This window comes from Fistularia commersonii, chromosome 36 (assembly GCF_037954325.1).
Source record: "Fistularia commersonii isolate RoL2024-O1a breed Wild chromosome 36, RoL_Fcom_v1.0, whole genome shotgun sequence".
Classification (NCBI taxonomy): Eukaryota; Metazoa; Chordata; class Actinopteri; order Syngnathiformes; family Fistulariidae; genus Fistularia; species Fistularia commersonii.
Window position 1 is genome coordinate 2774315 of NC_141319.1, and position 24835 is coordinate 2799149.

A 24835-nucleotide genomic window follows, 5' to 3' on the forward strand; every position below is an offset into this window, starting at 1 on the left:
TCCGGATTTGCAGATGCTGTGCGCAATAGTTCAGGAGCAGAAGTCCCATAAACCAGGTAAAATAAATATTTATGAAGATATTTTGCAAATATTTATTTTTTATTGTTTACTGACACAGTGATTTTTTTCCCGATTTATTTTTAAAATTCAGATCAAGGCTCCGCTACACGCTCTGAAAGCCCAAAGCTAAAAATAAGTTCATTCCATAAATAGAATTTAATTTTCTCTGTAATACTTTGTGAATTTCAGAAGCAACACACTACACATTTGTTTATACAAAGTGTAAAGGTAATGAAAAGCAATATATACAGTGGTACCTTTATTTTAGACGTCAAAAAGTAATTGCGGCTCCCAGTGTTTTCTTTTCCGAGGAAACCGGGTCCAAATGGCTCTTCGGGTGTTACGGGTTGCCGACCCCTGGACAGAAATAAAAAAGCAGCAGTTAACAAAGCAATTAACAAACCTATGCTTTAGAATTGTTATTACATAATGCACCATCTTATTACATTTCCTAGAAAATAAAAAAGTTGCAAGTGCATTTTGTAATAATCTTCTCAAAATGTAATAACTTATTACATAATGCGGCAAAATTTATTACAAAATGCGTTGGGGCAGTTTATTACAAAATGCGGCTTTATTACAAAATGAAATGAAAAAGTTATTACATTTTGGACGTTTATTACAAAATGCACCGTTATTACAAAATGCGGCTAAACAGGCCCGACCTAACATACAGTGGTGTGTTGGTCAGACAGTCCATAATCCAGTGACAGAGGGAGGTGTTGATGCTCAGGTCGCTGAGTTTTGTGATTACCTTGGAGGGGGCGACAGTGATGAAAGCTGTGCTTGAAGCCAGCAAACTGCAATCACACATAGGTGTTGTGATTATTCATATGTGTGGGCACAGAGTGTGGCACTGTGGAAACTGCATCATCGATACTCCTGTTGCTGCGGTAGGCAAACTGGCGTTGGTCCAGTGTGGGTAGGAGGAAGCCCTTCAGACGTGTCAGGACCAGCCGCTCGAAGCATTTCAAAACGATGGATGTCGGTGCTACTGGGCGTCAGATTGGAGCGTTTCAGCGCCGGCACGATTGTCGAGGCTTTGGAGCATGTCAGCTTCTTGGTTGAAGATGACTGTTAAAATCCCAGCTAGCTGCTCCGCACATGTTCTGAGCAGATGCCGTCAGGACCAGCAGCCTTGCAGGGGTTGATCCAGCTCAGCGCTGCGGAGACATCAGTGGAGGAAAGTGTGATGGCAATGTGGATGCATTATCTTTGTTCTATTCCTTTTGGATTTTCCACTCAGGGATCACAAATCAACCTCCTCCAACTAACGCTATTCTCTTGTATCCTCCTCTCCCACATCGACACGTCCTCTTTTACTAAATCCATAAATATTCCTCTTGACCTCTCGCCGAGCAGCTCCAATCCCAACATCCATCTACCGATACATTCACTCCTCCTCCTCCTCTACATGACTGAACCGTCTCGTTCTGACTTCCCTAAACCTTCTCTCCAAAACATCTAACTTGGGTTGTTGCTCTTATGGACTCATTCCTGATCCTAAACATCTTTGTCACTCCCATTTTCGTCACTCTTCAACATCTTCATCTCTGCAACCTTTCTTCCTTGCCGCAAAACCATACAGCATCACAGGTCTCACAACTGTCTTGTACACATTTCCTTTCATTCTGGACGATATTCTTTTATCAAACATTACCCCTGACACTTTTCTCCACCCTTTCCAACCTGCTTTAACCCATTTCTTTACCTCTTTTCCACACTCTCCATTGTTCAGCAGAAGACTCTGACCTTCGATGCACTTCCCTACCAGCATTCTTAAAAGAAAACACTGCATCTGTAGTTCTCTTTCTAGGCATGAAACCACACTGTTGTTTACAAACACCGACTTCTGCTCTTAGTGTAGGTTCCACGGCTGTTTCCTGTATTTTCATCGATCGGCTCATTGACTCCCGTGCTGGCTCTCCCACACACTACCACACCTCCACAGGCTCATCACCAGTGCCGACTGCCTTTCCTCTCTTCATCCTCTTCAATACCCTTCTCACTTCACGTTTACTAATGTCTGCTACTTCATCGTCCATCCTAGTCAACTCTTCTACCCTTTGCTCTTTGTCCCCATTCATCAAATTCCCAAAGTACTCTTTCCCTCTTCGCATCACTTTTCTGGCACCTATCAATACATTTCTCGATCTATACCTGATCACCTGAACTTGCTGCACATCCTTCCCGTCTCAATCTGACTTGCCGCCCTATTTAAGTCATTTTCTCCCTCTTTACTTTTCGACCAAGCAACCGTAGCATCAATTTCCAGCTTCAGACTCATGGGTCTTTTTTAACAATCTCTGCACCTCTTGAAAATTCCTAACAAACTCCTTCGAAATAACTCCAACTCAATTTCCTGTCAATAATGTGATAGAGAAATAGGGTGGATATGACTCTGGTCTGATAAGAACTGTGTGTTCAGGACACCAGGTGGAAATGTCACCTTAGGTGCAGGTTTTAAGTTGTACTATCAATAATCCATACCAATCCCAATATTCAAAGTCCCTTCTCTCAGTCACCTTTTCTCTTCTATCTCTCTTCTCTTTTTTTTTTTTTTGGCCCACGGTTGCCCACTTTCCACCGGCAACCTGTAGCTTATCAGCACCAGTGGCAGCCATTGTTAACCCGGGCTTACTTTTACTTTCATTTTCCGATTTTAATACGGGCACATTTGAAAACACATGAACATTTGAAATTTCCAATTTAATTATCACATTTTTGTTTTTGTTTTTTTTTTATCACGAGCCTTTTGGGCCTCAATACTCACATTGTACTACATTTTAATTGAATAATTAGTTGACATTTTACAGGCAAGTTTGACTTTAGATTGTGTGCCGATCTCTCTGTTCCGGCAAACCTTCCACTGACCCCGGCCACTTTCCTCACCCTTTGACTGTTGTCAGCCTGCCACTGAGTGGGTAGATAGTGGCGAGGTCGGCTCCAAGCGGCCAAACAAGCGAGAGGTATTTGCTTATCAACAGAATGGCGGCAGCTAAGTGGACTGAGCCACTAATGGGATTAACAGGCTATTTATAGGTCTGCGGGCAGAAGAGACAAATTTACCAATGCTGAGCCCCCCCACCCCCCCCACCCCCACTGGCAACCAAAGCATCATGTGACCTCAGATCAAATCACTTTGGACGGTAACTTCAATTTAATGACCCAAAATACAGATGAATAAAGTCCACTATGTTGCAACTAATGCAACAAAAATCAGACACTTCATAGCTGGGTGCCGATTTTTACCACATGAGGGCATACTGGTTCTTCCATCAGAGTGATGGAAGAAGAGGTTTGTTCAACCTCTTTAGACCCAAAATGCGTGTTTGGTGCACGTTTTTCATCTGTTTTTGCTTCTTCTTCTTCTTTTGGCTTTTCCCTTCAGGGGTCGCCACAGCAAATCAACTTTCTCCATCTAACCCTATTCTCTGTATCCTCCTCTCTCACGCCAACTACCTTCATATCCTCTCTCACTACGTCCATAAATCTTCACTTTGGTCTTCCTCGAGACCTCTTGCCTGGCAGCTCCAATCCCGGCATCCGTCTACCAATATATTCTCTATCCCTCCTCTATACATGACCGAACCATCTAAGTCTGGCTTCTCTGACCTTCTCTCCAAAACATCTAACATGTGCTGTTCCTCTGATAGACTCATTCCTGATCCTATCCATCCTGGTCACTCCCAAAGAGAACCTCAACATCTTCACCTCTGCAACCTCTAGTTCTGCCTCCTGTCTTTTCGTCATTGTAACTGTTTCTGGTCTCACCGCTGTCTTGTACACCTTTCCTCTCATTCTGGCCGATAGTCTTCTATCACATAGCATCCCTGACACTTTTCTCCACCCATTCCAGCCTGCTTGAATCTGTCTCTTCACCTCTTTTCCACACTCTCCTATGCTCTGGACTGTTGACCCCAAGTACCTGAAATCCTCCAATTTCCTGATCTCCACTCCCTGTAGCCTCACCGCTCCACCCGAGTTCCTCTCATTCACACACATATATTCTGTCTTGCTGCGACTAACTTTCATTCCACTCCTTTCCAGCACATACCTCCACCTCTCTAGATTTTCCTCTACCTGTTTTCTGCTCTCACTACAGATCACAATGTCATCTGCAAACATCCTGGTCCATGGAGTCCTGTCTAACCTCAACTGTCGGCCTGTCCATCGGTCTATTCGCACGTTTGGTTTTGGCAAAAGTTTTCCTGGCGCAACCCTCTGCATTCATCCGGGCTTGGGAGCGGCTCAGGGGGAAACTGGCCAGTGCCACCCTGAGGTTGTATTTTCATTTGTTTTTGCTATTTGGGCTTTTTTTGACCTAATACAGTGTAAATAAGAAGCACCATCTTTTAGCATGATATAATTTTGAGAAAAATGATGTCAACATACAGGGACAATTGTTATATTCAAACACACCTTCAAGGTTAGACAGGTATGTAATATACACAGTTCAGTGAATTAAAAGATGAATATTTCCCAGTGTATTCACTCAGTAACATCAATGTCACGCTTAAGTTCCAGATCCAGTACATTTCTGCTAAATTATTCCAAAAAACAAGAAATCTGAAAAACTTCAGCAAAAGTTTATCACTTGATTTTTGTAAAATAAAAAAATAAATAAGTAAAAAAAAAAAAAACCTCTTGCCCAGTGACAGATGGTATTGGCTCCTGCAACCCCTCAAAGCTGTGTGTTGGTTGAGTGGAAATTATAATTGAGTAAAATAAAAATGTCTATTAGTTAATCAATTGATAAAATTATTGATTGAGGAACAAGTTCTTGTAGAGAAGACATCCTGACTCAACAAGATGTTCCTTTATGTTATTTTAACAATCTAAAAAATGATAAAACACGACCAAATGTTACCTATGAATAGTATTTATGAAAGTAAATATGGAATGGTCACCATTTTTGGCCATGTTTTCCACTGCTAACATCTTAATGCATATAAATAAAAAGGCAGAGGAAGGTTTTCTTATGACGATATAAAAGTGTCATTAACATGATGAGGTAAAAAATAATAAGATTCATTCAATTATACTCCAGATTTTGGTCTTTCAAACTCAGAAAATACTTGTGAAACATTCATTTTTAACCAGAAAGAAATGCCAACAAGAAGTTATAAAATCCCCCTTTTATTTGATTGAATTTGAGATGAATTCTTTTACAGATCCCCTACAGAGTGACAATCCAAAAACAAAACTCGCATTTGCCAATTGAAAAGTTTTAACCACTTTTTATATTTGTCTTTTGTCTTAATGTCACTCAGAATAAACACAGCATATTTTGCTGGATTTGTGACTGTCGACCAATTGGACCCCGGGACCAACTTTAGCTCTGTGCTAACATATGCAACATACAGAAACATGGTGACAGTGCTGGCATGTTAGCATTTCAGTACCCAGACGAACAAAGGTCCCAAATCAAACCTCTCTTTTTCATAAAATTAAATATAAATCAGTCTATATTTGACATAAATTAAGAAACCAAAAAAAATTACACTGCTGTTTTTATGAACACAATCATAAAAACATGTTAATTAATAACAAATGTCAGGTAACTTGTGGATTTACGTTTTTTTTTTTGCTTGTTTTTACAGTGTTTAAAAAAAAAACCTGTATTCTTTCAGTTCTCTGTTGATACTGAAGTGCTTTATAAAGAATTTGCAATACCCAAAATAAAAGAATCATCATCATTTGAAATTACATGGAGATGTAAGCTGAAACTATCTCAAATTTGAAAAAGCTTGTTTAATAAAACTAAAAATGACTCACATGAGGACGAGGCTTCCTGCACGTTGTGTTCTGCTTAGCAGCTCCAAGTCCGACAAACTCTCTTGAGACAAACTTAGGCCCCTTTGCTTATCAAGAAAATGAACTAAATAGCTTTGAAATTTCTACTTAAAAAAATCATCCAAATCACAATCATTTGTAGCACAATGTCACCTTCTCTTCATTCTATGATGGAGGCGAAACTGATGAAGCCTGTTGATCCAGTTTTCCAAAGACAGGACTTGGAGTTTTATCTCAAATAATGAGGTCAGTTTGGGTCCTTAAGCATGTGTTTCCAGAATGAATGAGTATGAATGAGTTGTCTGGACAATCTAAAAATAAAAACAAAAATAATAATAATAATAAAATAAATAAATACATAGAAATAATAAGTTAAAACAGAAGGACTGAATTGATCGATAATACAAAACATTTGATTCTTAAATATATCTAATCAAACTTGGTCACGTGCCCAATTACATGATGTACCATTAAATAACACTGGGATTTTGAACTTTTTTTTTTTTTTTTTTAAACAGATTAAGTCAGTCAAATATGTCACACCATCGATGAGTTCAGTTGATCAAATGCTGTACAGTTTCTATGTTTTTTTCCAGTTAAAATTCCTACAAAAGATTAAAAAAACAACTAAAAAATGTTTTCACTGTAGCTGACCGCACTCCATCCAGTCAGGATGCTCGTCAGCCTGGAGAGAACCTGCTGCAGGTTTACACACCAAGAGTGTGTGTGTGTGTGTGTGTGTGCACGCAAGCCGTGACTGATGGCTTTGGATGCGGGCGAATACCCAAGTCTTAACAAACTGAAGCAGAGAAGACCCCCCCCCCCCCCCAAATTTCCTGGAAATATTTTTAACCTTCAGCTGAAAAAAGAAGGATATAAACAACACTTCTGATGGAATTTTCCTCCCCGGACCCTTCAGGGAATGTTGTGACTAGACAACGGTTTAATGATGAGGTGGAAAACTACCATCTTCAATCTCTGTGAAATTTCCCAAATCAATAGGATTTTGAGCTGCTTTTCCGGGATCAGATGCTAGAAATCGGGAGAAACAAAAAAAATAAAGGAGAACGTAAAGTTTCATTCAACCAGTTGATTTGTTTGCAATTTTGAATTTTTAATAGTTCGTTAATCAAATTTGGTGTAAATGTCTTATATAAGTATAAGTTTCTGTTTCCAGGCTATTCAGCAAGAGCTGGCTGACTTTCTGTGTTATATATTTAAAAAGTATATATACACACAGATATATATATCTGTGCATATATATATTTATATGTATATTCAAAAAATTATGCCATCTATACCTTGATGGTAGTCTGGCAAACTTTACTAAGTAATGTGTAAAAAAGATTTTCACTGATGTTAATGTCAGAACATTAATGATTTTACATCCTCAGGGGTGAGGCTGAGGGACGGTTTTTGGGTTTTTAACTAAACAAAATATATCTTAAATATGTCAAGGGAACAGGACATTTAAATATCTTTTGAGTTTCTGGATAGGACATTGCATCAATCCTTTATTTCCAACGGAAATGTAACGTGTCTTACTGACGTTAGATTGAGGTCAGGTAGTTTTTACAAATTATTGATTTAGCATGGTTTAATCCCAGCTGGTTCTTCCATTATGACTGATCCGCTGTCTCTCAATATTGATGCTGGTTCCGAGTGAGATTGGGTTGGGTTCCACCTCCTAGACAAATGATTGTTGAAAATGGACAGACTTGACAGTGGAAAAAAGATAGTGGTTCCAAGTAAAGTCAATTATCTCAGTCCGTTTGAACCGGCCCCCTTGCACATGACCAAGCAGAGTCAGTTGATACAGCTCCATTCTAAGGAAAAACAGAATATTTACCGCCAAACTGAAGACCAATCATATAAATGGCAACAAACAGGGACTTCAGGATAATCAAAACCGACAACAACTTTGGTCAAAAACACTTGCCAAGCAAAATCAAAGTGTAACAACTCAACTGAATTTAGACAAAAAGGTCAAGATCATTGGCCAAGATTCGATTTGGATCCTGAAGTTCTGACCTCGGTCATCGTCCTTGTTAGTGGAGTAATTACGTCTGAGGGAGGATTTTATCTTTTCGTGTTTGCTTTTTTTTTTTTTTTTTTTTTTTAGCACAAATGACAGAAGAGCAAGTTCAAGAGTTTGAACAGTGACTGGAAGCAGAATCGGAGCGTCTCTTCGGGCAGATTATTAGCCCACGATGGCTGGAGTCTGGTCTCCAGTGCTGGATGGGACAGAACATGCATCGGCACAGAACAAAACATACGGGGGGTTCCCAGATCTCCTCTTGTTGTATATTCGACTCCTGCTTTTGGCTCAGACATTTTATCATCAGTCACGCAGTCACTTCTGCTTTATCGCTTTGTTCAAGTTAGGTATGTTCTTGAATTAATTAGCAGGGGGGACCCGCTGCATCTGCAAAACAAGACTGGGTCGTCGAGGAATTTACTTCGAAGAGAACGGGAGGGGGAGGGCTAACATTTATCCGGTCTGGATAGCGGATCAAGAGCGTCCTGTCTCTTGGCCATCACCTTGTACTTGATGTTTGTAGCGACACGACCGGACCGGGTGGGTAAGAAGCCCAGTCGTGTAAATGAGCGAACCAGTAGGAGCTCATATCCGGGGTCTGCGACACATGGTCCAGGTTACCCTGGTTTGGCTTTTTTTTAAGTACGGCGACGGATAAACACGGTGGATTTATTGGCATGGAAACGGCTCAGTGACTGGAGGTCCATGGAAGAAGCGCTCAGGTGCCCACCTGGCAGGCTTGATCCAGGGGGCAGGTCAGGCAGATGTGAGGTGAGGGGGGGAAGCTGGCTGGTGGCTGCAGGGTCACTGCGTCGCTGGCAGCAGTGAAACGTGGCCTGATAGTGAGGGTAGCTGGACCGCCTGGTGAGGAGAAGCGGTGTTTAATGACTGCTGCGGGAATCCTGCAGAATAACAGGAAATTCCCTGCCAAGATCAAATTTCCAGGACAATCGGGTCAAATTGGATTTTACGGTTATTTTATAAAAAATTCAATTTTTTATAACTCTGTGGTCGTTTCCTGGTAGTTTTCATACATGTTTTTTTCTGATTTGTTTTTATCTATGGATCAGGATATTCGACGGCACTTTTCAAGAATTTTTAGTCAGTAAATTGTGAGTAAGTATTCCGCTACGACAGAAAAATAAGTTTCGTACCTGCTTCCTGGAGGTGGTTCTCATCCATGCTGTCATTTTCCTGTGGGAGAGAAAATAGTCCTAGTTTAAGCATATCTTAAGTGTGTTAAACTGCAAACACCCCACTTAAGAGTACTCCCTCCTGCATGCTTAAATTCCTCGAATTGCAGCAGGGACACATTGGGGGGGGAGGCAGGACTGGAAAAACAAAACAAAAAAAAAAAAAAAAAACTTCTGGAAAGATAAATAAACTGTGAACAATTGCAAAGGAATAAAATGCCATATTCTTACATTTTTATCATAATTACCGCAAATCAGTGAACAAACAACATGGAACAGAGGAGGATGTATTTGCTTTGTCACTTCCTTCCACTTTTCATGTTTCTGTGTCAAAAGCACAGTTAAAAAAACAGATATTCTCCTGATGAATGTTTCTCTGACATTTTTAGGTCAGAACAGCGACAACTCAAGACACCTTGTTAAAAGGAGTAGAATTTGTGATAATTTTATGAGGATTTTACCCCCAAAAATGTTTTTGCTGTAAACTCTTGACTCCGGGAGAGGAATAAAACTTCCAAGATGAAGAGCATCTGCCCTTTCAATTCACTGTCAACATTGAAATGTACAGTTCTGACATTTTATCATATTCAAAACATGATAACATGCAGATTTATAATTAATTTGGGGTAAAAATATAAAGCAAACAAGCAGTGTAATTTCACCCCAACATGAAAGAATAATGATTTAGGAAATCACACCATAAAAGTTAGGTTCCTTTCAATGAGGATGAAACTGAGGTGTCTATTTTACTTAAAAGAGCAAAAACAACAGGCAGCGTGAAGGAACATGCAGGGACGAGAAGATGACCGGTTGTGCGACAGGATTAGGGCAGTCGAGAGCGGCCGTGAGTCAGATGACAAAGCAGTGGACAGGCTCGTGAAGGGTAAAGGTGATTTGGACACACGAACAAGAACAAGAACACGGCGGCTCTTACGAGTCATTTTGACTCTGGCAAGGTCTCCCCGGGGTTTTCCTCCCCTGCCGGGCTGGCTGATGCCAGCGTCTGGGGCTCAGGTGCAGGCATTGGCATGGGGAAGGGAATGGGGTGACATTTGCCCTCCGGGGTTTCTGGACCCGTGTTAGATGTTGGTTGACCTATTATGACTGTGTTACCTGTTGAGTTGGAGCACGAAAACACAAGCGCTGCGGCATGAGACAGGAGTAAGTCCAGTGGTGAGGTAATTGAATGCCTCACTTTAACTAGTCCCTCATCCATTTATTTATGAGAAAATAAAATAACAAAAAAAAAAAAGGTCAGGGACGTGTGTGCATCACCGGGCTTTGTGGTCTAAAATTTTATTTTGTTTTATCGCACATGCTTGATGTGGTGGAAAAGGCCAAAGACTCAAAAGAATATTATAGCTAGAATCTTAGTGACCATCCCTATCTTAGTATTCTGGCTAATGTTTACATATTGGATATTAAAGTGATTTGTCTCATAAAGCAGCTGTGTCCATACCATTCCAACTTCATTTTTGAGCACAATCCTCAGTAACAAAAGGCAAATTGCCACTCCAGTGTGAGCATCAGTCACAAAACCCGTTTCTGTCAGACCTCATTTGATCATTGTCTGATTTAATAGGTTGAAAACTATACTCCGAGTATTGCAAAAGCGTAGTATTTCACTTTAAAGAAACACCAACATTAGTTTCCTAAGGTTCCCACCTGGAGACTGAGTGGAACATTAGCACAATAAATTAAACTAAAAAGACATTTAGGGATTTTTTTTCTGGATGTGTTTGTTTGAACTCTGTTTTTCCCTTTTACCCACAAACTTACTGAGATCGTGGGAAAATCAAAGACACATTTTATTCTCTTCTATTCTAGTTAAGTGCACAAAAGAAACTTCAATTTTTTATGAAAACAAAAGAAGCACGGCCCTGCGTCAGTCATTCCCTCTTGAGCTTCCTCTTACCTGCATCCTGCTCTGCTTTGATTTGGGCCTCCAGGTCTTCGGGATCAACGTACTGGTAGTTCTCGTCATCCTCTGGCGGTTTGCACTTCCCGCAGCAGAAGAAGCAGCAACAGCAGCAGCAGCAGCAGCTGAACAGCGTGCAACACAGCACCAGAGTCTGCAGGCCAGAGGAACAATTGAACCCACTTTGCTTTCCGACCGCACAAAACTAACGTTTGCACGCCGATACGAACGCAGCGCACCTTAAACCACCACTTGGACATGAGGAAGTAATATTTGACACTCTCCTCTCCGAACTGCTCGGACACGTAAAGGCCCATGGAGCCGTACTCGTCGTAGATCTTCCTCTTGTTCTCATCGTTCAAAATGGAGTTGGCGTTGTTGATCTCCTTGAACTTCTCTGCTGCCTCTGGGTTATCTGGGCTCTTGTCGGGGTGGTACTTAAGAGCTAGTTTTCTGATGGGTCAGAAGGAAGAAGCACTTGCTCAGCTGAAGCAATTTGAAGGGGAAACAAAAAAATCATCTCAATGTTACAAAGAATGAATGCAAACAAAATGATAAAAAGGCCTTTTAGACACAGATAGATATCAATACAAAGCAAGCTGACCGAGTCATATCATATCCACCAAAGATGACATATCTACATTTTCAATGTGTCTCTATAATTAATTGAAGATTCCGACAATGTCAGAATGTCCACAAAAACATTTGAGTGAATTGTGACAGCTGACAATTTGTTTGGAAGTCGATGAATTGAGGGGTTTCAATATCTTCCGATAGTGTTGATTGTTTTAAGACCATCCTTTCACTTTGACTAATTTGGTTTAGTTTCTTAAAAATCACGGTGTTGTTAAATTATAAACCTGCATTTACTTTAAAGTCTTTCTTTCATTTAAAAGGGTCATTCTGATCTCAATTTTTGCCTCTGGTGCAGCTGGTTGTTACAAAAATGATCATGATATGAAAATTAAATGCAGAATCACAAAACTTATCTGCGGCTCAAACATTGGTGAAAATCAATCATATCTGGTCTTTAAAACAGAAATCATATTTTGCATAAACACGATATTCCATTTACATAAAAAAAGTATTTACATAGCACTAAAAGAGAATCACATAATTGGTCAACATTGGAACGATTTTAACTAGCGTCACCACTATAAATTCAGCAGGAGGTTGATTACGGCTCTGACTGCATGTCAGATCTCTTTTGAATTACAAATGTGGGATTTTAGCAGCAAAAATTTATGCTAAAATCACAGAATCTTGTCCACTTTCCTGATTGAATATATTGCTATTAGTGTTAAAAAAAAAAAAAAAAAGAAAGCTTCAATTAAGAGCTGATTGTGTGTGTGCTCACCTATAGGCCTTCTTAATGTCCTCAGCTGAGGCTCCTTTCTCCAGCCCAAGCACCTTGTAGAGACTCTCCCCAGCGGTGGACATCTTCCTCTGGGGGCGGGAGGAGTTCGGTTCAGCCATGGCTCACCTCTTTTAGAAAAAGATGGAAATAAAATCAACCCTTAAAAAAATCATCACATTTTTGACCGCTCTTCAGAATTCACAAATCCAGTAAAGTTAACTTTCCAGCTGCCCCTTTCTGATCAGCAGGCGTGTGTGAGGATCATCCTCCACTCTTCACTCCCCATATTAAAATCAATTTTGATCTACGGATCCTGTGTATGTGTGTGTGTGTGTGTGTGTGTGTGTGTGTGTGTGTGTGCGTGCGGGTCAGCTGAGGTATGCAGTCAGCAATAGAGTCTTTACAGGTACATCCACCCTTGAAGAGCCAAGATCTTTCTTTGTAAGAAAGATGCTGATATTTAATTCTGCCGGTTTGCAACTCGAAAAAATATTCTAGAGGAATTTTTAGGACTTGGGGACAAGACAGTGAAAGATGGCAAGAAGCTAATTGGTGTGAGAGTCTCGGATGCACAGAGAAGGGTTAGATTGGGCCTCATCATGCACTACGATGAACCCTAAAGGGCATATCTGAATATCTCTGGAAAGAGAATGTAGAGGATATGGTTACTTGGGAGCAAATGATATGGCAAAAATCCCAATAATGTGAAATAAACTACAGAGGAAATTGACAACTTTTGTTTCTTAATGTAGTAGGAATTATGATATTCTGACTGTCATTTATCAGAGAACTCAAAGATCTTTTTATAGAAATAACACAAAGTTTGTGCTGACTCTGCATTTCAGCCACGCAATCTCACGGTGAATAAACTTTACAAGAACAACAATCTAAAAACAAACAGCTTGAGGTTTTGAGGGTTAACAAGAAGGAAAATATAGTTAATACTTTGAATAAGTAAAGGTATGTATATTATGAGGGTTCTACACACATGCACACGCACGCACTATGGCTCCTACTCAGCCATACATAATACTGTCCGGGTCGTTGACTAAAGAAGATTACATTTTGCTGATCTCACAGATTAACTGTCCAAGTCAATGTCAGAGAGGGCCAACGGCCTGATCAGAGTCTGGATAGATAACCATGGTATACAACGCATGTGCCGCACGTGCACACGCACGCACGCACACAAAAACTTGCACTAGCACACCCGGTTACAATGACACGTAGAAAAACAAACACACAAAACACATAAATACAAACATAGCCATACTGCTCTGGTGTATAGACAAACACGTACCTAGCGTGTGACACATGAGCGCCAGGCAGAATATATTTTTCACACTGCGAACCACTTTTTAACAGCAGCAGCAGAGACAGTGGGGTACATTTGGGGTTGGGGGGGGGCATCGGGATTAGACACTGGTTCACACAGATCAAAACTCTCATAGAACAAATGTCAAATATACACATGTACAAATAAAAAAAAAGAAACAAATAAATATATCACACACGTCCAGGATTAAACCCTAACACCATAGCTGTGATTGTCTGCGCCCACACAGTGGTCCTGACTAATACCTGGTTGAGTGAATACAGGCTTTTGTTATTCCAGCTGAGAACTACACAGCTTAGTTTTGTTTGCTCAGCTCTAGGATTACACAATAATCTGCCCTTTTTGACAAAATAGCAGGGGGGGGGGGGGGGGGGGAGAGAACATGACATGGTCTGAAGCATGATCGTCACATACACACTGTTTTCTTTCTTTCCTGAACCTAATGCGAGGTATTTTGAGCGGCCATGAACTGGCGCTTCGCGCTTCCAGGCTTCCTGATGACCTCACACTGCTCCGTCACCTCGGGGGGGGGGGGGGGGGGGGGACTTAGCCACAGGCAGTCTCGCAATAAAGCATAAAGTCAACGGGTGAATTCATCATAACACGAAGAGGGCCTGTTTTACCACCCTAACATCTGTGAATAAAATACTACTCCAGGGCCAAGAGTTTAGGGGGGATTGGATTGATTTGGCGATCATTCTGAAGGATGCTTCAGTCTGAAGCTGTTGGTCCTGATGATATACCTGTGGAGGTAGATCATCATCAATATTATTCAACAAGACTTTGGAGAATGAGAAGATGCCTAAAGGAAAGGAGACATGTGATGGTGCCCATGTTTAGGAATAAGGGTGATGTGCAGAATCACTGTAACTATAGGGAGATAAAGTTGATAAGCCATACGGTGAAGTTATAGAAAACAGTTGTGGAAACTAGATAGAGCAGATGTCAGCCATGGTATGGTTTCATACTGCATTTGCTTTAGGAATGCTGGGAGAGAAGTAGAGAGGAAGCTGCATTGTCCCTTTGTAGATCTAGAATAAGCAAACAACAGGGACACAAAAAAAACAACAGAATTGTATGAGGAACTCTGGGATGGCAGAGAAATATGTTAAGACTGGTGCAGGACATGTATAAGCTGTGAGACAGAAGTGAGGCGGTTAGTGAGGCAAGTTAAACTTTGAGATGGGCAGGATGATAGATGAGGGTAGAGAAGAATCTCCATGGACCATGGTGTCTGCAGATGACATTTTGAGAGAGCAGGGAACAGGTGCAGGTATGCTCTGGAAAGCAGAGGAATGACGGTTAGTCACAACAAGACAAGGTATGTGTGAGTGAATGAGAAGGACCAAAACAGTGAGGCAACAGGGGGTGGAGATAAAGAAGGTGGAAGGATTTTAAGAACTTAGGTTCAACAGTCCAGAGCAATGGAGAGTGTGGAAAAGAGGTGAAGAAACAGGTTCAATCAGGCTGGAATGGTGGATAAAAGTGTCAGGGTTGCTACGCGGTAAAAGAATATCAGCCAGAATGAAAGGAAATGTGAACAAGACATCTGTGAAACCAGCAATGCTGTATGGTTTGGAGACAGTGGCAATGAAGAAAAGACAGGAAGCAGAGGTGGAGGAGATGAAGATGTTTAGGTTCTCTTTGGGAGTGACGAGCTTGGATAGGATCAGGAATGAGTCTATCAGAGGGACAGCGGATGTCAAGATGTTTTGGCAATAACGTAAGGGAAGGCAGACTGAGAGGGTTCTGAGGAAGACCAAAGAGAAGATTAATGGACATAATCAAAAAGGACATTAAGTTATTTAGAAGAGAATACATAGAATAGGGCTTAATAGAGAGGGTTGGTTCTCTGTGGCAACCCCTGAAGGGGAAAGCCAAAAGGTAAAGAAAACATTTTTAAAAGTCATTTTAAAATAATGTCAAGGTACTGTTACCTAACTGAATGAAAATAATTTCAGAATTAGATCTTCAAGTTTATTTTCAGCGCAGCACTAAACTGTTGCTTGACAATGAAGCATACTTTTCAGCATCAGGCTGAATGTCAATCATGGCAGTCGTGTGAACATGACGGGAAAAATTGAAAGTCCTAAAAAAGTTCAACTCCAGAATCCATTCGGCTTTTTCTCTCCCTTTCCCTTGATAGTCAAGTTACTGTCCTGCTGCCAGAGATGAATGATTTGATTCGATGAGACGTGATATTATTAATAGCCTGATATGTACAGAGTTAATATTCTCACTAACAGCAAATATCAAAAGTATTTCCTTGGAGGAATTTTCAGAATGTGATGCTCATTCCATTTTTAGCCTTAGAAGGCGTGACTACAGTTGTTGAGAATCCTCCCGTTCTCCATGTGAGAACTCACGAGACAGACAGCTGCATGTGTGCTGCTCTCATTTGCTTTCAAATGAATGTCCTCTTATTGTTAAAACAGTGAATTCAGAGTATTGAAAGTGAGCTCCGTTAATATTCCGGTGAAAGAAGTTAGAACGTACGTCTGTGCTGTGAATCAATGTCCAATAACATTAAATATTTGAGCTTTTCAGCAATAGAGGGATTTGATTCAAATCGCCCCTTTTTGACAAATGAGTGGGCAACGATTAATCGGCGCTGAGGAGGCAAACGCAGCTGCAGAGGAGGAGCAGCTTCACACACCGGGGCATCACAACAAATCGAATCCAAACAGAAACCTGGTCCGCCACAATTATCAAATTCCAAGAAATCGCAAATGTTTAATATTGAGGCCATAGCAGGACATGTTCCAGACTGAAAAAGGACAAAACTGTGTTTCTTACAGATCTTACAAGACGGAGGGAAAAAAAACCCCAACATACCACAGATGCAATTTGAATCTGAACATTTTAAATTGAGAATTTTTTTTTTTTAGAACTGTGCAGCAACAACACGCACGCACACACACACACACACACACACACCTGCTCTGAGACATGGAGAAGGGACAGACAAAAACATTTAGAGGCAGACATATTGTTTACCACAAAAACAAACAATGTTATTTCCAGAAAGAAAGACAAAAATCTTCTGTCTCAAAATTGTTTCAGATGCCCCTGGGGGTATGGTATGTGTTATTTTTTGATTTTCATTTCATCGTAACGCTGAATGAACCCCTCAGCCAGCGAATATTCATCTGGTAATAGAAGGATGGGCCACTCTTTGTCTCTCATCCGATTAGCTGTGTGTTGATACAAGAAAAATTAAGCTTTCAAAGTGCCGACAAGCGTCTGTATTGTGACAGATGGGTGTCACACAGACGCTATTTTTTTGTCATTTACTTTACGGTCTACAGATCATATTTATCGTAAAGTAGGATGAAAATGCTAGACTCAAGTTGTAGATTCGTTTTGAAATTGTTATCCCAGAGAGCTGCTGAGAGGCAGCGAGCTATGACTGGAGCCAAGGATCATTGAGAGAATCCAAAATCAATTTGCTAAAAAGAAAAAAAAAAAAAAAAGAGTGGGGTTGAGTCGACAATTCTAATTCATCTGCTTAATCTCGAAAAATGAAAAAAACAAATTCTCCCCCAGAACAGGAATTTCCATTACCGCTAGTAGGAGAAAAGGAAAGACATTTCTGTCTACCCAAATTAGATTTTGCACAACAAGAATTTGAAGGAAAATTCCCAACAAAGACCAAATCTAATGATTTCATCCTATTTGACAAGTCCATTCAATGAACGGTTCATTACCAGGTCATAAATAAATATAATGTTCTCCTCAAATCAAGGCCCGCACAGACACCATGGCAGCTTGTTTTACATGAACTTTCCTAAACCATCAATTGAGTTTATCTAAATGGGAATAAGCCATTCCCATCAGAGGGACGGAACCAGAAGGCCCTTATTTAGTCAGCAGTGGAAACGCCGTGGGCCCAGATGGTCTAAAAGTCTGATGTAAATAAATACTTCTCTTACAACGACGCTCAGTCATTTTTCAGGAATTGATGATATTTCTCTGGAAATTAACGTAGCTCACGAGGCACGTCTGGACCACAGCCATCGATCAACTGGGTCAATTAGGTTAAGTGTTCAACTGCGGCTGTTGAGCTGCAGACTCTACAATGCAAGTCTTCAAAAGGTAAATAGGGATGTATCACACCCACAGCGCTGCTTGTTTTCCTTCATTGGACCAGAACATCTCTACTGAAGCAGCGAGTCTTTTAAACTCAATAGGCAGGAAGAGAGAGTCTTTTGTCTATTGACATTGAGTTCTTTGTGCTGCGGGTTTTATGAAGGGCCGCATTAATCTATATTTAGATGCTATTCATCGGGATATTTTCGCTGAGAGGATGTCATCTGAGAGACAAAAGATCGAAATGAGAAAAGGCCAATAATGACATAAAGCTGAACTGACAACAGCAGCGTACTGGAGGTCCATACCAACACACTGTTGAATTAATCATTCATAATCATGAGTCCTCAACACTGAAGTTGGTAACATTGAAAGGATTTTAGGATTTTTGGAGTAACTGATGAAAAAAACAAATTGTGATATAAAACATAGTTCTCCATAGTGCAATAATTTGAAACCAAAGTTAAATGTAAGCTGGATCAAGTGAGTGGAGAAATCAAGTAAATGAGGAGATGTTCTAAGTGTTCCAAACCTTAGGAGGCTGGCTGAGCAGCCAACTTGGAAAACATTTTGGGTCTGAAATTGGATGGAAAAAGAACCAGGATGAGGTATGTGTAAGTCAGTAGCAGCTGAACAGACCAGTGCAGAAAAAATATGCCACTGCTTTTGGACAAAATCAGGGAAACAAATTTAAATAGTACATTTAAGAAACCACAACAAAAAAAAAAACAAAACACTTGATCTTCTTCTTTCTCTCCTTTTCTGGGGACATGCCTTCACCACTGGGGATTTTCCTACACCTGCTTCCTGTTTTCACTATAGATCACAATGCAAATATTGAACCTCCCTTGCCCTGGTGACCATGAACTCCTCAGTAAGGCTTTTATTGCCATAGAGGGCAATGCCGCTGAGACTCCGGGGAAGCCCCAACCAGCGTCGGAGGTGGCTGCTGACCCTCCACTCAAACCCTTCCACGATGGATATAGGATATTTACAGAAAAACAAGGACCACAATATCCTGGGCAGAATACCGTGCTGGTACATCCATGCCTTAAACTTCCCCGGGAGACCTGATTTGTCCACTGATGTCAGCCAGCCTTCCAGCTGATTGTTGGTAGCCCTGATACAGGCTGTATCCTTCAGGGAGCAGTCAAAGATCTTGCCAAAGCTTTTCACAGGATTGTCCGTGACTGACGGGATCTGGGAGCCTCCTAAGGAGAAGCAGGAACGGTCGGTCACCCTTCAGGACTAGAGACCTGGATTTCTCCGGCTTGAAGTGCATGCGTGCCAAGGTGGTGAGCTTTTTCCAAGCCTCGGAGGATCCATCTGCATCCTGGAACTGACGCAGTTCTTACCATCAGGTCGTCCATAAATGCTCTGATGGGGGAGCTGACGGATCCCGGACTTGGTTGTGGACCCTCTGCACTCTGGCTCGGCAGACTTGACTAACATGTTCATAGCCAAGGCAAAGAGTATCACTGAAATGGTACATCCAGTGATTATCCCTTTCTCTAGCCGGTGCCGCTATGATGTGACTGTTCCAGAGGAAAATCTCAGGTGAAAGCTGTTATAGTCGTCCATGATTAAGGCCTTGATGTTACATGGGACGTGGTGCTGTTCCAATGCCACTTCCACCAGCTTATGGGGTATGGAGCCATATGCATTAGCTAGGTCAAGCCAAAGCACAGATAGGTTACCTTTCCCCTCTCGAGCCTCCCTTATCAGCTGTGTCACTACTCCGCTGTGTTCCAGGCATCCTGGTACTCCTGGGATCCCACCCTTTTGCACAGAAGGGTCGATGTATTGATTCTGGAGAAGATAGTCGGACAGTCGACGGGAAAGAATACTGAAAAGTATCTTTCCCTTGACATTGAGCAGGGAGATAGTTCGAAACTGTCCGATGGTGGTAGGCTTCTCTTCCTTTGGGATCCACACCCCTTCTGCAGATCTCCATTGATGGGCAACCTCCCCCCTCCTCCAGATCACCCTTATGATTTTCCCCAGGCGCTGAAGGAGCTTGGGGCACCTCTTGTAAAGCAGGTATGGGACTCCATTGGGTCCAGGTGCTGAGTTGTTCCTTGCAGTCTTGACCACAATCTGAATTTCTTTCCAGGTGGGGGCTTTGGTGTTAAACTCACAAGCTGGTTCAGGTGGCTTGATCAGCTCTCTGCATTCTCCTAGGTCCTCCTCCCTCACTGCGTCGCTGTATGTTTCATGAAGGTAGACATCTACCTCCTCTTTTGTGCAGGTTAGATGGCAACTGCACTTCTGACCTAGCAGCTGTTTGATGAACCCAAAGGGGTTTGCAAGGAAGGCTGCGCGCCTTTTAGCTCTTTCCTTAGCCTGCCTCCTATGCCACTCTGCTCTTCTGAGGGTGAGCACATTTTTCCTCAGGACGCCCCGAATTTCCGCCAGCCCAGGTCTCTGGTCCTCACTTGCACCCAAGAACTGCTTCTTCAAGTCCCTGAGTTCCCGATGCAGCTGTGAGATCTCTATGCCCTGTGATTCTTAGAGTCTCCCCTCTGTAGCAAACCTTTCAGTGGCGAGGCTGATGACCATGGTGGCCATTTTCTGGAGTTTCCTGTCAGCCCCTCCTTTCATTGTGGCTTCCAGAATACCATCCAGATCGTCATCGAACTTCTGACACTCACTTGTTTTGCTGGCTGGAAGCCACTTGACCTGTTTTTGTTGTTGTGGGATGTCTGGCGTTTGGGGTTCCTGAGCGTGGAGGTTCTGGGCACTGTGGGGTGACTCCTGGCCCGTGTCCTCCTGCGCCTCACCAAGGTCCTCCGGAGTACGTAGTTGGAGGAGACTGTGGGGCTCGTCGCCTCCTGGCACCTCCTGCCGCTCGCTGAGGCAGTTCCTTGTGCGCTGCTCACATTGCACTTTTGCCAAGCATCCCATCTTGGGTCTGATGGATCTTCAGACCCCGCGGGTTTTTGCAACTCTTACCGCCTATGCATGTAACAGTATTCGCTGTCGATTGTACGTTTGCCTGTTGTCTGTCCAGTTGGGGTGCTCATTCTCCCCCCCTCTCGGGCTCCCCTGTGTTCCTTTAGGATGTTTTGTTGCTGAGTCGGGGTTCTTCCTCACGGAAGATGCAGGGCGGGTTCCTGGCTCTTCCTGCCCTAGTTGCCGTCTTTCCGCGCTGTCCGCTTTCTCTTCACGCTGTCACCACTCTGTTCATGGTCGTCAACCAGTCTCTTGCTAGACGTCACTGGCTTAGCCAGACTGATGCAGTTATAAGATACATCTTGTGATGCAGTTTCTTGGACACATCATCAGTGATAGTAAACTTATTTCCACAGGAAATGTTCACGAACTGAAATAACCAGCTCGACCTGAAAATGTTGGAAAATCGTTTCACTTAAGTCACAGAGAAAAGGGTATTGGATATTAAAATCCAATATCAGTTTAAATATCTAGACAAGATAATATTTCACTGTCTTTTGATCTTGAAATGTCTGGCTTTAACTTAGAAGATGTTGTATTTTGGATATTTAACGGATCAAAAATTACGGAGAGATAGGAAGAGACATGTATAGAAATAAAAAAATGGGGTTGCACAGATTTTCTGATCTAATTGAGGCTAAGTGACCTGGAATCTAATCCTGAAGTGTGCAGAGATTCATGCAATAACTTGCTACTCGTGAAAACACTGAGAAAATAAGCAGGTCTTTATTTACTTTCCAGCTTGCTCAATCAAATGTGAACCTCAGCGACAAAGCAACTGTGATAACCTCACAAACACAAGTTCATGTCTCTTGCAGAAACATGAAGAACAATGAATCTGACTATCATCAAGACAAACAATCAGAATTCCTACAAAAATCAAACATGTCTTTTTCACTCCAGACGTTCAACTTGTGACTTAACTTTTTTTTGGTTTTTTTGCAGACAATTTTATGTTAAGTGCTCAAATCACAAATGTCCCAGTCCCTCTCAATTAAAAAGGTCAGGTCCTCATATATCATTAAGAATCCCTGCTGGTCAGTGCTATGAAGTCTAAAAAAGAGCTTGTGCCTTCAAGAGAGAATCCTGACTAACACATAAATATGCTTTGATACTACTTCGGTCTGGTCCAAACAATGAGATGGTCATATCTATTAACTATTACCACAGCTTCATTCCGAGAGACTAAACAAAAAAAGATGTACAGATGGTCATGTGACATTTCCAAACCAACAGCAATGCACCATAATAATGACTTTTAGTGGTATTTGTTGAACCATTTCTTGATGCCCCCTCTCGTGTGCGGAAACTTGAAAAAAAAGTATTTGAGGACAAAATATTCTCAAACCTGTCACCTGGTGCTTGAATTGATAAAAATAGCAGGATAGTGTATAGTGTCAGTCAGAAACTCAGCCATGCGACCCTATGTTGTGTTAAATATAGTTGTGAGGAGGAGACCAACAAAATAATGATTTATGAGACTGTAAGAAGAGAACTGTGTGAGAGTGGATTTATACATCCCATCATGTTTACAACCGTCAGCATCGGTCTCATAAGTGTATGTATGCAATAGAAATTCAAAAGCTTCGAACATGGGATATTAGTCCTTATTGTACAAACAGATTATTCATACAGGTGAAAGAATGAATAAAACATGACACCAGATAGACTTTTCAATTCGACATCCATCATTGTTATTGTTAAAGTCTATCCTTGTCCACAGCTGAAATGAGGATTGTTTATCTTGAGGTCCATATCTGGAAATTGAACTGCTAAGCAGGGGACAGAAAATAACTGAGAAGCATCAGAAGCACCTCTTTTTCAGTAGGTTTAATTCTTTAAAAAGTTGGACCTGGTTTTATCCCAAATCAAACCAGATGATCTGGCAGGTCAGATATACATATTTTTGGCTGGTCATCTTGCAGGGACATTAGTTTGATGGTACTATTTCTCATGAACACAGCAGGTCCTTAATACAGTAATCTATGTTAAAAGTGAAGGAGAACAAACATGGACATGACCAGGTCTAACAAGTTGCCAAGACACCAGAGACTGTACAGCACAGAAACACATTTACTTTTGCAAGTAAACCAACTGTTTGTCAGGAAGCGGTAACTCAGCCTCAGCTGCCTAGGTCTGGTTACAGGAACCCCAAATAATAAGCTAGTCAAGGAGTAATGACATTGTATTTTATGAGCACAGACACAAGACAGCTCCAATAAACTACTAGGCTCCTAGGCTCTTTGCAGTAAACCCTGATTAAATCTAAACTCCATTCAGAAATCTCTCACTTAAAAAGTTGTTTGAGTCATCTTGTGTACAGCCATGTCAACCCAGAAATTGTAATTTTGTAAGAATCAGCCCCAATCTTGTTCATGCAGGAAGATTTCAATCTCTACATTCACAATTTTTCTGTGTCCAGGTGTCCCAGAATGGATGACATTGTTAGTTGAAAAGATAATACTGAAGCAGAAACGAACATACTGAGGAAAACCACAATTTTTGAAATCACTGAAACACTGACCTCAAGTTCACATCAGAAGAGGAGCTGATGGAAATTAGAGAGTGGAAATGCAGGTGGATTTTTTCAAAGGAGAAGCATGGATGCACTGCTCTCTGGGCTCAGTCAGTGGAAGAAGGGCCTGAATTGCACCTCCAGCTACAAGGACCTGAACTGTCACCCAACGGGTTATATTTAGGGCAGAAAAAAAAACACCCTAAAGGTTTCAAAAGCTGCTTGATATGCACTTACTGACGGCGGTATCAGAATCAAATTCAACTTTCTGAGCTGCACAGTGAAGTCATGACTCAACCTATAATTTGATTTAATCACTATAACCTGAAAGCGACGGTTGCCGCCCACTGACCCCCGGAGGCTGAGATGATGGGAAAATAAGGAATCATAACAGATCACTGTTAATGCTATTTTATTCGGCTCACTGTGACCTTTTGGAACTTCGTTTTACAGGGATTACATCGAAAACCCCCATTTGTATTCGTTTGAAAAGTGGGATCCGGTCCGGTCCAAACCGCGTGATTGTCGCTTGCTTGCCCTTGTAGAGCCCAAACTTTAATCCTTTGCAATCGTTAATCTCACTGCACGTAGATGTCCGACAACTTTCTACTTGACAGAATCCCTTATTCAGAAATGAATGTTGGCAGGGTTATTCATGAGCGGTTTCATTTACAAAATCAATGTTTGTCAAAGTTTTCAAATGATCGCCTTGGATGTTAACTTATCGTGACTGCCGCTATATAGCTTATTCGTAGAACCGACACCGGTCCTGGACTGGGCGGTAGTTTCGCCGTTAGCTAATGGCTAACCAACACTTAAACAACACATACATGTTATTTCACCACCGACATTATTTTCTTGCATAACGATTCAAATAGCGGTTATTTGAATTAAATAAAAAAACAACAACAGTATTCCGTCATTTTAAGCTAACAGCTAGCTAGACGCAGCCCACATAAGGCGAAGTTATAGCGTGGAGATACTCCTAACCGCAAGAGAAATTAAAACAAATTTACAAATGTTTTAGTTAATGAAATTAACATATTGATGTATAACTTCGGCACATCCTGATACCTCTTATCACAAAGATAATTAAGCCCCAGTAGTAATCGCTGACAAACACAGCCGGCACCCTGCCATGAAACCGTTCTTGTTATGAATTTCGTTGAATGATATGTTCTTGACGACTGACGAAATAGAGAATGCATCCCGTTTGGTTAGATGTTCATGATATTCATAAAACCGGTGCATAATAATGTCAGGTTATATGGGTGTAACCAAAAAAGGAAGCCGAAATTATTTTTGCAGATTTATAAATGGAGTTTGGTTGGAGTGCGGAGGGGCGCTATCCACGATGAGCTAATCTCACGCTAGCCTCCTAAAAACGTAAAAATAAAACCTTACCTTGTGCAAACTGACCACTGTATATCTCGCTGTAACTCTGGCTGGATCATAGAGGCATCCGGGTTGGTGTCTTAACTCCCATGTAAAGGCTCTGTATCACGGGAATATTAGCCCTGTCTTGGCCGCCGGGGTCGCACTCCGGTCCGGGTGTCTCGCAGCCAGAGGACGAGCGCTCCT

At 41.5% G+C, this 24835-nt stretch overlaps 1 protein-coding gene across 4 annotated transcripts; it reads right to left on the reverse strand.

Moving 5' to 3' along the window:
• Positions 1-977: 977 nt before the first annotated feature.
• On the reverse strand, positions 978-24833 carry dnajc5ga (DnaJ (Hsp40) homolog, subfamily C, member 5 gamma a). 4 transcript variants are annotated; one of them, XR_015104530.1, is made up of 8 exons: positions 24659-24829; positions 12363-12490; positions 11245-11458; positions 11003-11159; positions 10022-10200; positions 9049-9088; positions 8625-8755; positions 978-1223 (listed from the first exon to the last, which is right to left on the reverse strand). XR_015104530.1 is itself a non-coding variant. In XM_086143390.1 (7 exons), exons 2-5 carry the CDS (start codon positions 12479-12481, stop codon positions 10025-10027), a joined length of 666 nt encoding a protein of 221 aa, XP_085999516.1. In that variant the 5' UTR covers positions 12482-12490; positions 24659-24833; the 3' UTR covers positions 4414-8755; positions 9049-9088; positions 10022-10024. The 4 variants fall into 4 exon arrangements, 2 of the variants coding, with proteins under 2 accessions (XP_085999516.1, XP_085999517.1); XR_015104529.1 differs by lacking the exon at positions 978-1223 and adding an exon at positions 4414-6167; XM_086143390.1 differs by lacking the exon at positions 978-1223 and having other exon boundaries at positions 4414-8755; positions 24659-24833.
• Between the last annotated feature and the right edge of the window lie 2 nt (positions 24834-24835).

Excerpts from the sequence above, each read along its gene's own strand:
- dnajc5ga (XM_086143390.1), bottom strand. The coding sequence starts at position 12,481 with ATGGCTGAACCGAACTCCTCCCGCCCCCAGAGGAAGATGTCCACCGCT. Across the intron at positions 11,459-12,362 it reads GACATTAAGAAGGCCTATAG|AAAACTAGCTCTTAAGTACC; the intron begins GTGAGCACACAC and ends CTGACCCATCAG. Across the intron at positions 11,160-11,244 it reads TGTCCAAGTGGTGGTTTAAG|ACTCTGGTGCTGTGTTGCAC; the intron begins GTGCGCTGCGTT and ends TCTGGCCTGCAG.